This window comes from Typopeltis vanoorti, chromosome 19, assembly GCF_054136105.1.
Source record: "Typopeltis vanoorti isolate ZY-2024b chromosome 19, IOZ_Tvanoo_1.0, whole genome shotgun sequence".
Lineage (NCBI taxonomy): Eukaryota > Metazoa > Arthropoda > Arachnida > Uropygi > Thelyphonidae > Typopeltis > Typopeltis vanoorti.
The window spans coordinates 102,984,644-103,000,450 of record NC_143567.1 but is presented as its reverse complement, the minus strand read 5'-3'; the positions used below and the strand labels follow the sequence as shown (position 1 = coordinate 103,000,450).

At 37.2% G+C, this 15,807-nt stretch overlaps 1 protein-coding gene across 1 annotated transcript in view; it reads left to right on the top strand.

The window, feature by feature from the left end:
* Nucleotides 1-15,807, top strand: part of LOC150096409 (protein still life, isoform SIF type 1-like) — a 479,324-nt gene that overhangs the window by 451,654 nt on the left and 11,863 nt on the right. The window contains exons 24-25 of the mRNA XM_090409055.1: nucleotides 721-897; nucleotides 7,246-7,433. Of these exons, the coding sequence (XP_090265181.1) occupies nucleotides 721-897; nucleotides 7,246-7,433 (365 nt within the window). The remainder of the gene's footprint in view (nucleotides 1-720; nucleotides 898-7,245; nucleotides 7,434-15,807) is intronic.

Below are 15,807 nucleotides of genomic sequence, written 5' to 3'. Positions count from 1 at the left end.
GTGAAAAGTAATGAGTATCACCAAGTCCTGATATATATACAGGGATAGAATGAAAGAGTTATTGTAATTGTATTTTCAGGGAAGGTAGAGGGGAATAGGATAAGGAGGATGGGGGGTATTACTGATGATAGCTGCTGCTGAACTTCAACCAACAAAAATTGAAGGAGGATTTTTGGTCTGAGGATGATGGTTCATTTGAGGATATCTTGTACAAGATAGAGATAAAGAGGACAAAATTTATTGTTGGCAATAAATCTTGCTGTGCACCTCATGGTCTGATATTGTAGACCATGAGGTGCACAGCAAGATGTGGATGCCATGCACTGGCAGATAATCACAATGAGTGGGCCAAATAATTCTTGAGGTCTTCAACTATGGGGAAATAGACTATGGTGGAGTAGAATATTTAACTATTTTACTTCACCACAGTATAGCAGGTATAAACCCTTACATGAGGAATTTGTATAAACAAATGAAAGAAAGAAACAGTGGCTAGTAAATAGTTATATTAACTTTTCTTTTATGTCTATCCAATAAAGGATGGTAACCTCTAAGACAGTTTAAGCTAATACATTCCATAATGCTAAGGGCTAACACATTCCATAATGCTAAGGGTTATGTCATCAACTATCTAATATATTATTAATGAAAGTATTCTGTATTAGAATGTATCAGAATGATCACTGGCTCTGTGTACAGCTTTCTTTTTTGTTTTCTTAGTATGTTGATCTAAGTCCTGGGGAGCTGTTGTACTATGGTGGAGTAGAATGGTTAAATATCTCAGAGTTCCTAGGGAAGATCAAGAAAGGACTAGAGCTGCATGCTATGTGTTTTGTGTTCAAAACTGCTGTTGTGTTTCTCTGCAAAGAACGAATACGACAGAAAAAGAAATTAATGGTAAGTTAAACCTCCAGTAATTGTATTTTTTTATAACTTGTCTTTTTGAATGCTCATCATCATCATCATCAAATTTCTGACATGTAGCCTCACAAGGTGTACAGGATATTACTATATGAAAGTTACATTATTGCTAACTTCCTATCAATAATATTTCTCCAAATTAATATTTCTATCTTCTAAGGCACTTTTTACTGCATCTATCCATCAAGATTTTGGTCTTCCTCTAGGTCTTTTTCTACTGCCATGACAAAGAACACTTGCTACCCTTTCCTCTTCCATTCTATTTAAGTGGCCATACCAATGAGATTAGCTCTGCTAACACATTCCATAATGCTGATAATGTTAAGTGCTTTCCTAATATCCTCATTTTTAATATGATACTGCCATTCTCTAATCTTTCTTAGAGCTCTGATATCTATGATCAGAGACTGCAGCCTCCAATTTCTGATCAAGTGTTTTATTTCTAACCCAGCACTCAGATTCATTAGTTAAAATTGGTTTGAATATTGTTTTGTAACTAGTTTAATGTTTTGACTAATTTTTCTCTTATTCCATATAAATTTATTCAGTTGATATCTACCATACTAGCTTTTGCTAATTATGCCAAACTGATAAAATATTTTACTTGTTTTAGAAGATCTCCATTCAGAATGCAGCAGATATTATTATTATTATTATTATTATTATTATTTAGGCCTTCAAGGAATCAAAAGACTCATCGCAGGAGACCCTTCCTAGGAAACACAAGTCAATCCAGACTCATCGTGGGAGGTCCCTCCTAGGAAACACAAAGTCTATCATACCACTCCTTAAACTTATTGACTGTTCTTGCTCTCACCACTCTATCAGGCAATGCATTCCATGGTTCAACCACCCTCTATGCAAAGAAACTACTCCTCACCTCTTTCTCACAGTTTCCTTTTGTAACTTCCAGGGATGGGCCCCCTAGTCATCACCATCACTCCTTCCTGCTGTTCAACCAAGCAAAAGAACTCCCCAGTGTCAAACCTGTAATCACCTCTCAACAGTTTAAAAGTCTCAATCATATCACCTCTCCTTCTTCTATCCACCAAACTCTGCAGTCCACATTCGCCTCAGCCGATCCTCATAACTAACATTGTACAGTCCTGAAACTGTTTTTGTTATTGCCTTTGTACCCTTTCCACAGTTAATTTATCCTCTTCAAATCCTGGGGACCAAATCTGAGAATAATAGTCTAAGTGTGGTCTGATCAGTGTCTTATACAATGGAATGATAACTTTTTTTATCTCTGCAGGTAAGCATCCTTCTCATTACTGCAGCAGTCCTCTGTGTTACCTTCACCACCTTTGCAATATGTCCCCTAAATTTCAGGTTTCGATCAATCATCAACCCCAGATCTCTTGTCTCCCCTACTCTTCCAGTATAGCTCCTCCAATAGAGTATGCAGCGTCCCATCGATGTGTCCCAAACATCAAGACTTTACATTTTGCTACATTAAACCGACACCCCCATTCATTTCCCCATCTGTCTAGCCTATTCAAATCCTCCTGCAGGACTACCACATCTGCACTACTACTTATAACCCTTCTCAGCTTCACATCATCTGCAAACAACTGAATATCCCCCTGCAATCCACTGACAATGTCATTGATATAAAGGTTAAACAATATAGGTCCCAGTACTGATCCCTGTGGGACTCCACTTGTAACCCTCTGCCTCCTTGAAACTGCCCCACCATACACAACTCTCTGATACCTATCGGACAGCCAATCTTGAATCCAGTTGACCAACCTGACATTCAAACCCATGTACTGCAACTTAAATATCAGCTTATCATGTGGAACCCTGTCAAATGGCTTCGCTAACTTCAAGAAAATGGCAGTATATGCCTCTCCCTCATCTACTGCTCGTGTAACTTTATTATAAAAGGCTGGCATATTACTAAAACAAGTGTGCCCCTTCACAAATCCATGTTGATTCTCACAGATAACATTACCCTCATCTGCCCTATGTTGTATACAGTCCCTAACTAATTTCTCCAAGATCTTAACAACTACTGATGACATATAAACTGGTTTATAATTAGACACTTCCAGTCTGCTACTGCCTTTATGCAAATGGCACTATCTTACCTTCTTTCCATTCCCTGGGCATCTTTCTAGTAGCCAGACTTTCATTGAAAAGCCAGGTCAAAGGAGCTGTCAGTTCTTCAGCACATTCTCTCAAAACTTGTGGTGAAATACCATCCAGTCCCACAGCTTTACTGACATCCAGAGTACTCAGTATTTGAAACACGCTCTCCTCCTGCACCTCTAATTCTCAAACCTGCCCTATCCCTCTAGTATTAAAATTTACTCCTCCAGGATGAAATACACCAATAAAATGTTCATTGAACAATTCCACTATGTCCACTGCATCAGTCACTCTATTCCCATTTTTATCCCACAATGTCATTCTTCCACAATCATTTCTCTTCCTACTGGCCACATAGTTAAAAAAATTCATTATGATTTTCTTTGGATTTTAGGGCCAATCTCTTCTCATATTCCAGTTTCACCTTCCTTACCATACTAGTCACTCTCCTGGCCTGTGTTTTATATTCTTCATGCATCTGCTCTTCACCTGTCTACTTATATCCCTTCCATAGACTCTTTTTCACATGCAGTTCCTGTTTAATATTTTTTTTGTCATCCACTTTACACCAAATTGTGTCCTCTTCTTCACTTGTGGAATACAACTTACTATTGCTGCTAACAAATATTCCTTCACAATTTCCCAAGCACTAATGATATCCCGGCCTTCCAATTCCTCCCTCCATGAAACTTTCCCAAGTTGATGTCCAAGACTATTATAATCACCTGCCTTATAATTCTACATATGTTCCCGTCTCTTTGATACTCCTGCATGTCTATTCATCTTCCAAGTCAAAACCACATGGTCACTCTCTCCAACTGGTGGGAGAGATGTCATCTCAGTTATTATCAACTCTTCTGATGCTATGACCAAATCCAAAACTCTTGAACCTCTTGTTCCCTCTATTATATGTTGCCTAATACATTTGTCTCTCAAGAATTCTATAAATTCCATTCCCTTATTGCTACATGCATCTTCCTCTCCCCAATTTATACTGCTGTAGTTAAAATCTCCCATAACAATCATTCTTCATGCACTTGCCAAGCTCAACTGTCTAAACATCTCCTGGTCCCACCCTCTGTGCTGCTTGGTTTGTAGCAACACACCCCACTAAATATCCCATCTTGCATATCTCTACCTCACACCATATGCTTTCAGAATCATTAGCATCACTGCCTTCAAGGCCTCCACTCTTAGCAGACATAAGTCATCACTTATTATAAGCAGTACTCCACCACCACACTTTCCCTTCCTATCCTACTGAAAAATGCTGTACCCCTGCTACTTCTATTCCTGTCATTATATCCTCTTCTGTCAACCACGTCTCAGTGATCCCAATAATCTTTGGCCAGGCTGATGCTATCAGTGCCACCAATTCCTCTCCTTTATTCCGGATACTCCTGGCATTAGTATAAAGCATAAAAATGCTTTATACTAATGTATTATCCGCTCTAGACTCCACTGGGCTCAGCATTACCTGATGTCGTCCCCCTTCTCCCAAGTACCCTTTCCCACAAGAGGCCACCCCTGCTACCATCCACCTTGGGCATTCTAGTTTCCCTGCACTAACACACTGACTCGTTCAGAACAGCAATCTCTCCAGATGCCTACATCCTTCCTCATTCAAATGCAAGCGGTCTCTCGCATATAATTCCTCTCTGTCCTCAAATGCTCTCAAAACATCCACATATTCCAATCCTCTCTTCTGACACATTCTAGCTATTATGTTATTTAATATTACTGCTCTTCTGCTCAGCTCGTCACTATCATACCTAGGCAGCATGCACCCTATCTTTCCTCTCTGTGTCTTCTTTCATACTACCTCAAGCAAGAATCTCATATCTCTCACTACCCAATTTATATTACCTCTCAAGTCATTTGTTCATACCATCACAATCATCTCATCCACCCTTTCACCCCTCTTAATTGCCATAGCCACACTTTCTATCATTCCTCCAGGCAAACACTCCTCACGCATCCTATCTTGCACACCACAGATCATTGAGTCCCCATACATTACTCCTCTTACCACCCTGTTCCTTGATTGCTCCCATGCATCCCTCACTCTCTCTCCTCTAACACTTTCTCTCTGCATTCCCCTACTTACCTGTCTTCCTGACATCACTCTATCCCTGGTTCCAGTGCTCCCTTGCATTCTTCTCATTCCCTCTCTCCTACTGTTTCCATTCTCTCCTTTTCTATCATTCCCATACCTTTCTCTCATTCCCTATCTTCTACTGTTTCTATACTCTCCTCTTCTATCATTCCCAAACCTCTCTCTCATTCCTTCTCTCCTACTGCTTCTATTCTCTCCTCTTCTATCATTCCCAAAACTTTCTCTCACTCCTACTCTGATTTGCCTTGCATACATCTCTCTTCCATTCTCCTAATCTCATCTTTCATACTTCTCATCTCGTTCACAAGACATTCCACCTCCTCTTTCAGCTCATCTATCCCTCTCTGCAATTTAGTCACTCTTACTTGCCATTCATTTACCCAATCAAAACCATCTCTGTACTTTCAAGCCTTTCACACTCCCGACTCTTATTTTCTCATTCATACTTCACTCATCATTCTCTCCTATCACACTACTTGTCTCCCGACATATTTTCAGTGATTGTGTTTATTTTCACTTTCTTTATCTTTTATTGCTGATTTTCATACCAAATTTATCACACAGCAGTTAATCAATTTAGTCAGGGAATCACACAGACTTGTACTGCATCTATCTAGAAGAATAACATCATCTGCATAAAGTAAAGAGCTAAGATTAACATCTTCAATTTTGATATCAAGTTTAATACCACTTTCCTTCATAATGTGATCCATATAGATGATGAATAACAGTGGAGATAATGCACACCCTTGTCTCACACTTGATTTAACATCAAACCATCTTCCTGTATCTCCTTCAGTTCTAACTGCTGACTTACAACTCAAATATAGACTAAGTGTTGCTTGACATAATGACTGTAATGTTATGAACAGTTTTTCTCTTGGCACCTTGTCATATGCGTTTTCCACATCTGCAAAACTGAAATACAGATTCTCGTTATCTTCTCATGACTTCTCCACTATTTGTCTCAAAGTGAAAATATGATCCTGACAATCTCTATTTGGCCTGAATCTAGCTTGTTCTTCTCTAAGCATCTTTTCCACAAGTATACTTGCACAAATATTACCAGGAACACTCAGTAGGGAAATTCCTCTATAATTCTCACACATTAAGTTTTATTTCTCTTTTTTATAGATGGATACTATGAGATCTCTGAACAATCATCCAGAATTAGACTTTCTGATTATGCATATATTTCATACATGCATAATCATATATGCTATTCAAATATCATCTAGCCCAGCTGCCTTTCCATATTTCAGGTTTTTGATGTATTTTTCTACTTCAAGTATTGATATACATTCCTGTTAAGTGTTTTCTACCACCATGCTGTCACTGCTTTTCATTTAACAATCTTTCAAAGTAATTACTCATGACATCGAGAATATCTCTATGTTCAGTTTTCATGTCACCCTTAGCATCTCTGATTCCTTTTACAGTATCCGTTCCTCCAGTACAAGACAGTTTGCAGCGAACAGATGCATGAAGAATATAAAGTGCAGGCTAGAAAAGTGACAAGCATGGTTAAAAATGAAAGACATGCTATATCACATAACACACCACCTACTAATTCATCTACCACATATCCAAAAACCATCATGTAAACTTTCCCATCTATCACCACTAGCATAATACATGGTATGTGAAGGCATACACTAATGATGGCATACACTATGCCATTGCTCACTAGCAGTATTTTTATGTCATTGTTCTCTATGTATGAGGTTCTCTGTGTCTGTCATTGTTGCCTGTATGAGGGATGAAAGAATGGAGTTTCCAGAAAATAACCCTGCTGCCTACATATGAGATCAGTAACTTATCTCAAATTGAAATAATCATATAAAGATTCCTCTCCTCATCGTGATAAGAATCAAATTCGGATCTCACCAGTCAAAGGGCATGTTGTCCTATCATTCTTCAAACTGTATGATGAAAGCAATATTTAAATAACTTTCAAACAAATATTGTTTGTAAACAAAATTCTGTTCTGATAAGAGTATTCTATGCTAAAATAGTCTTACTGCTAGTATAATTATTAATACAAATGTATTATACTAGCCCTACCTTTATTTAAAAAAAAAAAATAGCCAAATTAATCTACTTTGAATTTCTAGGTAAGTTCCAGTAAATGTGGCGCCTCTGAAGTGGAAATAATTCGCTACCAGGTTCTTATTCCAGTAACAGAAGTGCAAGTCAGAGCAGGCTGCATGAGAGATGGTGATTCTCATTTTCTGTGGGATTTAATACATCTTCGCTCTCAACTACAAAGGCGATCCGAGAAGGTATACCAGCTGTCCAACAGGTAATTATGTTAATACCAATTTTGTAGACCGGTAACTCCGATAGTCATTAATAAAACATTTGAAACATCTAATGATCCAGAATAGCCAGACAAAATAGCTCGTTAGATTAATGGATATGTAATTTTAATAAACATATTTTGGGATGGATATAGAGTTGGTGAGATGGATAGGAGGGTGGTTGATGGAGAGATATCAGAGAGTGGTTTATTCATGAGTACAGTCCAAAAGACGGCCTGTGACTAGTGGTATGCCGCAGGGTTCTGTTTTTGGATGACTACCGTTTAATTTGTTCATTAACAATATAAGAAAGGATCTGAGAGGAACTGTTCATTTGTTTGCTGATGATGCAAAGTTGGGTAGAGCAATAGTGAATGCAAAGGATATCGAAATTTTGCAGGATGATTTGGATAGTTTGGAGGGCTGTGCTAAGGAGAATGGATGTCAATTTAATGTACCAAAATGTAAGGTTATACATTTTGGGATGAAAAGATTAGCAGCAGTATACCACATTGGTGGAACTGTACTCCAGGAAATTGACCAGGCCAGGGATTTGGGTATGCTGGTGGACAGGGAGTTGAAGTTTAGGGGGACACATCGTAAAAGGGGCTAAATCAGCTCATCAAATCACTTGGTTGCTGAAAAATAATTTGATGAGCAGAGACAAAAAGGTTATTGTTCCACTGTATCGAGCCTTGATAAGACCCCACCTAGACTACTGTGCCCAAATTTGGGTGCCAGGGTTTCTTCTTGATGAGGAAGAGGTGGAGAGGATCCAGAGACGAGTGACCAAGACGATAGCAGGTCTATGGAATGAACCTTATGAGAACAGGTTGAAGATTTGTGGGTTGCAGAAATTGGTTGATAGGCAGAAAAGGGGTGATATGATTGAGACATTCAAATTACTGAAGGGTTTCTATAAGATTAATTCAGAAGATATTTTTGAGAATAGGACCGGTGATAGGAGGACTAGGTGGCCATCCATGGAAGACTGGGCAAGAGTGGGCTAGCAAGGGTGTTAGAAGTAGGTTTTTACTTAGAGAGTGGTGAATGAGTGGAATAAGCTGCCAGAGTCTGTTGTGGGCCATGATTGTACGATTGGTTAGATGAAAATGGGATACTGTATGGGGGACAACATGGTTTTGTCCCCCATGTTGTCACAGTAGTCCAAGGGTAGATCATGCCTCAGTAACTTGCTCATGTTTTATAACACAGTGATGGCTGAACTGGATAAGGGTAATGGGTTTACAGTAATTCTAATGACCTTGCTAAGGCCTTTGACAGGATACCACATGGAATTCTAATCCGTAAACTACAATATATGGGAATGGATATAGGGTTGGTGAGATGGATAGGTGGGTGGTTGATGGAGAGATACCAGAGAGTGGTTTATTCAGGAGTGGAGTCCAAAAGACGGCTTGTGACTAGTGGTGTGCTGCAGGGTTCTGTTCTTGGACCACTACTTTTCAATTTGTTCATTAACAATATAGGAAAGGATCTGAGAGGAAGTGTTCACTTGTTTGCTGATGATGCAAAGTTGAGTAGAGCAATTGTGAGTGCACAGGATGTAAAAATTTTGCAGGATGATTTGAATAGTTTGGAGGACTGGGCTAGGGAAAATGGATGTCAATTTAATGTGACAAAGTGTAAGGTTATGCATTTTGGAGTGAAAAGATTAGCAGCAGTATATCACATTGGTGGAATCATACTCCAGGAGATTGATGAGGCCAGGGATTTGGGAGTGTTGGTGGATAGGGAGTTGAAGTTTAGGGGGCACATTTCAAAAGTGGCTAAATCGGCTCATCAAATCACTTGGTTGCTGAAAAATACTTTAACAAGCAGAGACAAACAAGTTATTGTTCCTCTATATCGAGCCTTGATAAAACCCCATCTAGACTACTGTGCCCAGATATGGGCACCAGGGTTTCTTCTTGATGGGGAGGAGGTGGAGAGGATCCAGAGATGAGTGACCAAGATGATAGCAGGTCTATGGAATTAACCTTATGAGAACAGGTTGAAGATTTGTGGGTTGAAAAAATTGGTTGATAGGTGGAAAAGGTGCGATATGATTGAGACATTCAAATTACTGAAGGGTATCTCTAAGATTAATCCAGATATTTTTGGGAATAGGACTGGTGGTGGGAGGACTAGGGGCTATACATGGAAGCTGGGCAAGAATGTGGTTAGCAGGGGTGTTAGAGCTAGGTTTTATCTTGGAGAGTGGTGAATGAGTAGAATAAGCTGCCTGAGTCTGTTGTGGGTGCTATGACTGTGAATGAGTTCAAGGCGAGGTATGATAGATACTGTGTGAATGTCGAATAGTTGTTCTAGACATGATGTTAGGGCCTCCCTCGATGAGTCTGTCAACTTGTTGGAGTTGCCCGAAATAATAATAATAATAATAGTTCTTGAATATCCCCCAAGCTGCATTGATCTCTTTTACAACTAACTCCTCATTCCATGCTACACCTGCAAGCTGTCTCCTGAACTCCTCATAATCACTAGCTTTGCAGTTACACGTATACCCTTTTCTCACAGAGGTCCTCTCACTGCTGGCAACTACTCAGGTAATCACTTTATCATCACTCTAACCAACTGGAGAGTGATTTGACACCTCATTTATAATTATATTCTCTAATGATGATCAAATCCAAGACCCTCAATCCTCGTGTGCCTTCTGTTACTTATTGATTACTGAGGTAGTTGTTCCTCAAGAACTCAAGAAATTCATTTTCTTTACTTCCTGTTGCTATCTCATCATCCCAGTATATATTGCCATAATTAAAATGGCCCATAATGATCACTCTTTCTTATTTGCTTGGCTAATTTGATTATACATTTCATACTCACTACCATCCACATTTCCTGGTCTATAACAACATTCAACTAAGTATTTCATTCTATTCACCTCCATTTCACACCATACTGCCTCAAAACCATCGGAACTATTTCCCTCTTGCATCTCTACTTTTATGAACATACCTCTTTCTCTATCATCAATAGCACTCTCCCCCCCCTTTTTTTTTATCCTTTCTATCCTCACAAAACACATCATACTCTTCCATTCCATCTTCCTGTCAGGATTACATCCTCACAACCATGTCTCACTTATTCCAACAATTTTTGAGTGAACAGACTCAATTAATGCAACCATTTAATTTGCCTTCTTTCTTACGCTTCTAGCATTTGTATGCAAACACAGCAGCTTATTCCTGGATCTATAGCTAGTTCCACTGATACCACTTATTTGATGTGATTTTTCCATGCTTACCTTGAGTCATTTCTTTTTCTCCTTATTCATCTTAGAACCTTCTTCAAATCCAATTATTTTCCTTTGATTCCAGATCATCCCCTTTCCTTTTTGTCTACACATGCATTCACATCCTCTTGGAGCATCTGCATTTCTTACGCTCTGTTCCTTTGTCCACCCTGAGCCTCCGTGTTTCCCTGTCCATCTTGCAGACCTGTTCTCTCATTCTCTATGCTCATACCACTCACTTCTTCATTCATAACCACCTCTTCGATCTCTCCTGTCTTACTCTCTTGTTCTCCAGATCACTTCCTGCTTGATCAGATTCATTCTCTGTACTCACTTCTCTACCTTCCAGCAGCGGTCTTTGTAAGCGACTCACACCCACTCAAATGCAGTCCATCACTCCTATACAGTTCACTTCATCCTTCAAACTCATTCCACGCATTAACAAACTGCACTCCTTTCTCCTCGCACATTTCTGCGAACATATCATTCATAATACTTGCTCTCCTCCTCCTCATCTCGCCACTGTCATACCTGGACAACATGCTTACTACCTTTCCTATTGCACTATTCTCTTTTGTCCGTGTCATCAACCTCCTGATATCCAATCTGATGTATTCTTTGTTTGCAGTCAAGTCATTTGTACCTATTACAACTACCAACTCTTTTGCTTGCTTGCCATATCTAATTCCTCAATCACTTTACTCAATTTACCTCCAGTAAAACATACTTTGTGCATCCTTTCGTCCAGCATACCTTTAATAATTGCATCACCATACAGTGCCACTCACAGGTCTTTCGTTACCTCTTTTATACTAACATTATTTGTTTTTATCATTTTCACTCTTCCATACATATCTCAAATTCTCTTAACTTCATTCTGCATCCATTTCATCTCTTGCCTGATCTTGACCAACTCAACTTTCGAATGTTGCGTCACATTTTCACTGTCATTCATTCTTTCGAATTTTCGAAATCTTGCATCACACTTTTACTCTCATTTATTCTCTCAATTTCATTGCCAGCCATTCATGCCTGTTTGCAGTCAATGGTGCTCTCCACCTTTTCTTTAATTGCACTTTGTTTTTTTAACTTCCACCACATTCACATCACATCTTTCTTACCATTGATTGTTAAGTTTGTAAGATCATGCGTTCTCTTTTTCAAAACTTTTTTAACATTTTTTGCTGCTCTTTTACACTATCCTTTTCTATCAGACAAGCACTCATCCTCCTCGCAGCATTAACACTACTAACACTTTCAGTTATCAACATATTAGCACTCATCAAGTCCTCATTCAGCATATTCAGATATGCTATAATTTTGCTGGAGAACCAAAACTTAGACAGTAGTCAGGACTTTATGTAGAGTGGGAAATGAAAGTTCTTATTCCAATGGGGATTATTTCAGTTACTCAGTTGGGACATAGAAATCACAGAGGTCATTCTATTTGCTTATTGTACTAACAAAGAATGTAAAGCTGATACTGACTTTTCAAAGATCAAATCATAGAAAAGTAAGGGTTATGGTCTGAAGAAACCTCCTTCTCTAGTGTCTGTTTGGCCATGAGAGAATAATAATTTTTAATATCCTTTCTTTTCAATGAGGCAAAAGAAAATTGTGAGCAGTACACGTACCAAAAAAAAATATTCTAATTTCTAATTATATGAAGAGCCAACGCTTCAGCATTCTAATTTCATAGATATATATTAATAAATGCTATTGCAAAATGCACTTTATTTATGGTTGTCTGTGATCATTTCTTTCCTTTATTGTCATCAGTTCAACTGATTTATTACAGTTCTACAGCTGAGTAGTAGATCATTATTAGCTAGAATTTTTTTTTCTCTTAAATGAAATGCTGGTATAATTATGTAATATATAAGAAATAACATTTGCTTATGCAATGTTGTGCAAAACATTTCTAAGCTTAGCTACCCTGTTGTTGAAAATTGATGCAGCTTATACATTAAGTATACAGAAAAGTATAATTAATTTCTACTCGTTTTATTAATTTTAATCAATAATTAATTTTATTCTTTAATTATAACAATAGAAAATTTTAACTTTTGGTGAAAAATCACACATACATTTATCCAACAGATTGCAGTATTATTACATATTACAATTTATTAAACATAATAATGATCATTATATAGGTGCTTCCAGAGCCAAAATAATAATAATTATATAGGTACCTTCCAGGGCAAACAGAAAAAAGGCAGCTGGTAGAACAAACCACAACTTATCATCTACAGCATTCAACATATGCACCATAGTGTAAGAATTATCAATGGAAAAGAAGTGGAATGAACAAAGAATTAGAGAAATATCACACTGACATAATTGGTATTACCACAACAAAGAAGACAAACAACAGGTGAGATTCTTCTAAATAACAAATATGAGATATTATATTCAGGCAAGAATGATCTCAGAAAGGAAGAAATATCTATATATAGTACTCACAACTATCCTTGTGTTTATGAAGATAATCTTGAATAGCAAACAATACCAAGTAGAGTGATGCTAACAAACATCAAAATGAGAATTAGACAGTGAGACGCATTTGTGCCTGTAGTCCAACAGAAGGTTATATTATGGAAGAAATTGAGAGATTTTCCTAGGCCTCAGAGAAGGCGGCTGATATAGCAAAAAAAAAAAAAAAAAAGCAAAAGTAGGTCCTTATTAGAGACATGTATAGCAAAGTAAAAATGAATATCAGACATATAGAAATGCGTTGGGAAAATTTGGAGAAAAGGGCAAAAAAAAAATAATAATGATTAGTACTCGCTGGATTGCTGTTGAGAACAAGAACTACTAATGCTAGCATCATGTTCCAACATAAACATGTGCACAAATATACATGGAAAGAAGATACAAGGAATAAGAAAAGTCTCATTGACCTCTTGTGTCTTGTGCAGGTGAATCCAAACTTAGAATCTGAATGTTGTTAATGCATTTCTGAAATAAATTACCTTAATTCAAAGTTAGTAAAAAGGCATAATTTGAAAATAATTCATTTATTCTAAAAATGTTCATTGTTCACTTTTTTAAAAAATTTCTTTATGCATTTGTTTGTAGCAGATGAACTCTCTATTAATAACACATTTGGTATTGAAAAACCAAGCATTGTTTTCCTTCTATTCTGAATCCAAATCATTATAAACAGTGTTCCATTTCTTCAAACATAACATTTCATTTTTTAGAAATAACTATGAACTGAACAGAGCTTGCAATGCAAGTATAATCAGAAATTCCTTGTTTCTCTTTTAAAATTGCTACATCTGAAAGAAGAATTGATATTATACACACAATCAAGTTCAAGCAAGCAAATTCACTGTTTTCAGAATGCTTAATTATGTCCATTTTAGTTTCTACTGAAATCAGCCAACTTTTATCACTTTCACAATCATTATGTTCACATTTGTTTTCCATATTTCAAAGATATTAAAAAAAAACAGTATATAAAACAGAAAAATAAATAGAACAGTATATAAAAATAAGCAATCATTAACATGTAGAATATGTTCAACAACTGAAAATATTCAACATATATTGGCACAGAAAGGGAAAGGAATTATTGGAGAGAACATTTTCTATTGTGCATCATAAAATATCAATGAACTTAACACATAAAATGTTCATAAGGAATATGTTCTGCAAATGAAAAATTTTCCGCTTGTTAAATGACAATGTTTACAGTGTTCGTAAATGCAAATTGTTCACTTCTTGAAAGTTCATAAACAGAAGTTCCTATTTCAAATCCCCTGCAATAGGAAGTAATCAATAATTAGTTTTCATACAAGGTGAGATTCTTCTAAAGGATAATACTGAACAGAAAAGTGTATAAGAGCATATTCTGGAGGCTATTGAAAAAGCTTAGAAATGGAAGAAACAGGTAAAAGGAATCAGAGATGATAAAGGTGTGAAAACTGAAGATAAAGATATTTTAGATGTTTCGAGTAATTATTTTTGAAAGAATTTTAAATGTAAAGGCAGTGACAGAACAGTTACAGAAAATATTCAAGATGAAAGATAGATAGGATTCAAGAAGAATGCAATCAGCAGTACATATCAATGTAGGAAACAGAAAAAGCCATCAAAAATCTGAAATTTGGAAAAGCAGCTGGATTAGATGATATTCGACTACAAATATAGATTTATAAATGTTTTAGAGAGACTGCATGCATAATTCAAAAGGTCTAGTTGGAAGGTTAAATTCCAATTGATTGGAGGAGGATTCTCATAGTTCACATGTGTAAAAAGGAAAATAAATTCCTCTTTAACTCTGACATTGTCAGAGTTAAAGAGGAATTTCCCTAATGAGTGTTCTAGGAAAAGATTCATGCAGATTCATTCATATTTCAGAGAGGCTAAGAAAGATTGTGGAAGGAAAACTCTGAGAAGAACAAGCTGAGTTCAGGCAAAATCGCAGTTACTAGGATCAGATTTTCATTTTAAGACAAACACTGGCATACCCCAGTCATATGACACATTAGGTTCCAGACCACCATTGTATAGCAAATCACTGACTTTTTTTTTATTATTAGTAATAATAATAATAATAATTATATTATTATTATTATTATTACCCAAGACTCATCTACGAGGGCCTTTTATCATACACACAGCTCATCATACCGTGCTTTAAACACACTCAAATTCTCTGCAGACACCACACTCTCAGGCAAAGCATTCCAATCATTCACAACACTCTGCATGAAAAAAACCTGCTTCTCACTCCCCTACTCACCCCCTCTTTATACAGTTTCGAGGGATGACCTCTGGTTCTCCCCTGATCTCTCACTATTTTCTGTAGAACCTCTCCAGCATTGATCCTATAACAACCTCTTAATAACTTGTAGGTCTCTATCATATTACCTTCTCTTCTTTCTGTCCACCAGACTCTGCAAGTTTTATCTTCTCAATCTTTCCTCATACTTGACATTCCAGAGGTTAGAAACTACCTTAGTCAGTCACCTCTGGACCCTCTCCAACATCTCTTCATCCTTCTGAAGGCCAGGTGGCCAAATCTGGTTACAGTAGTCCATGTGTGGCCTAATCAAAGCCTTACACAATGGAACAAGAATCTCCCTACTTCTACAAGTCAGTGTCCT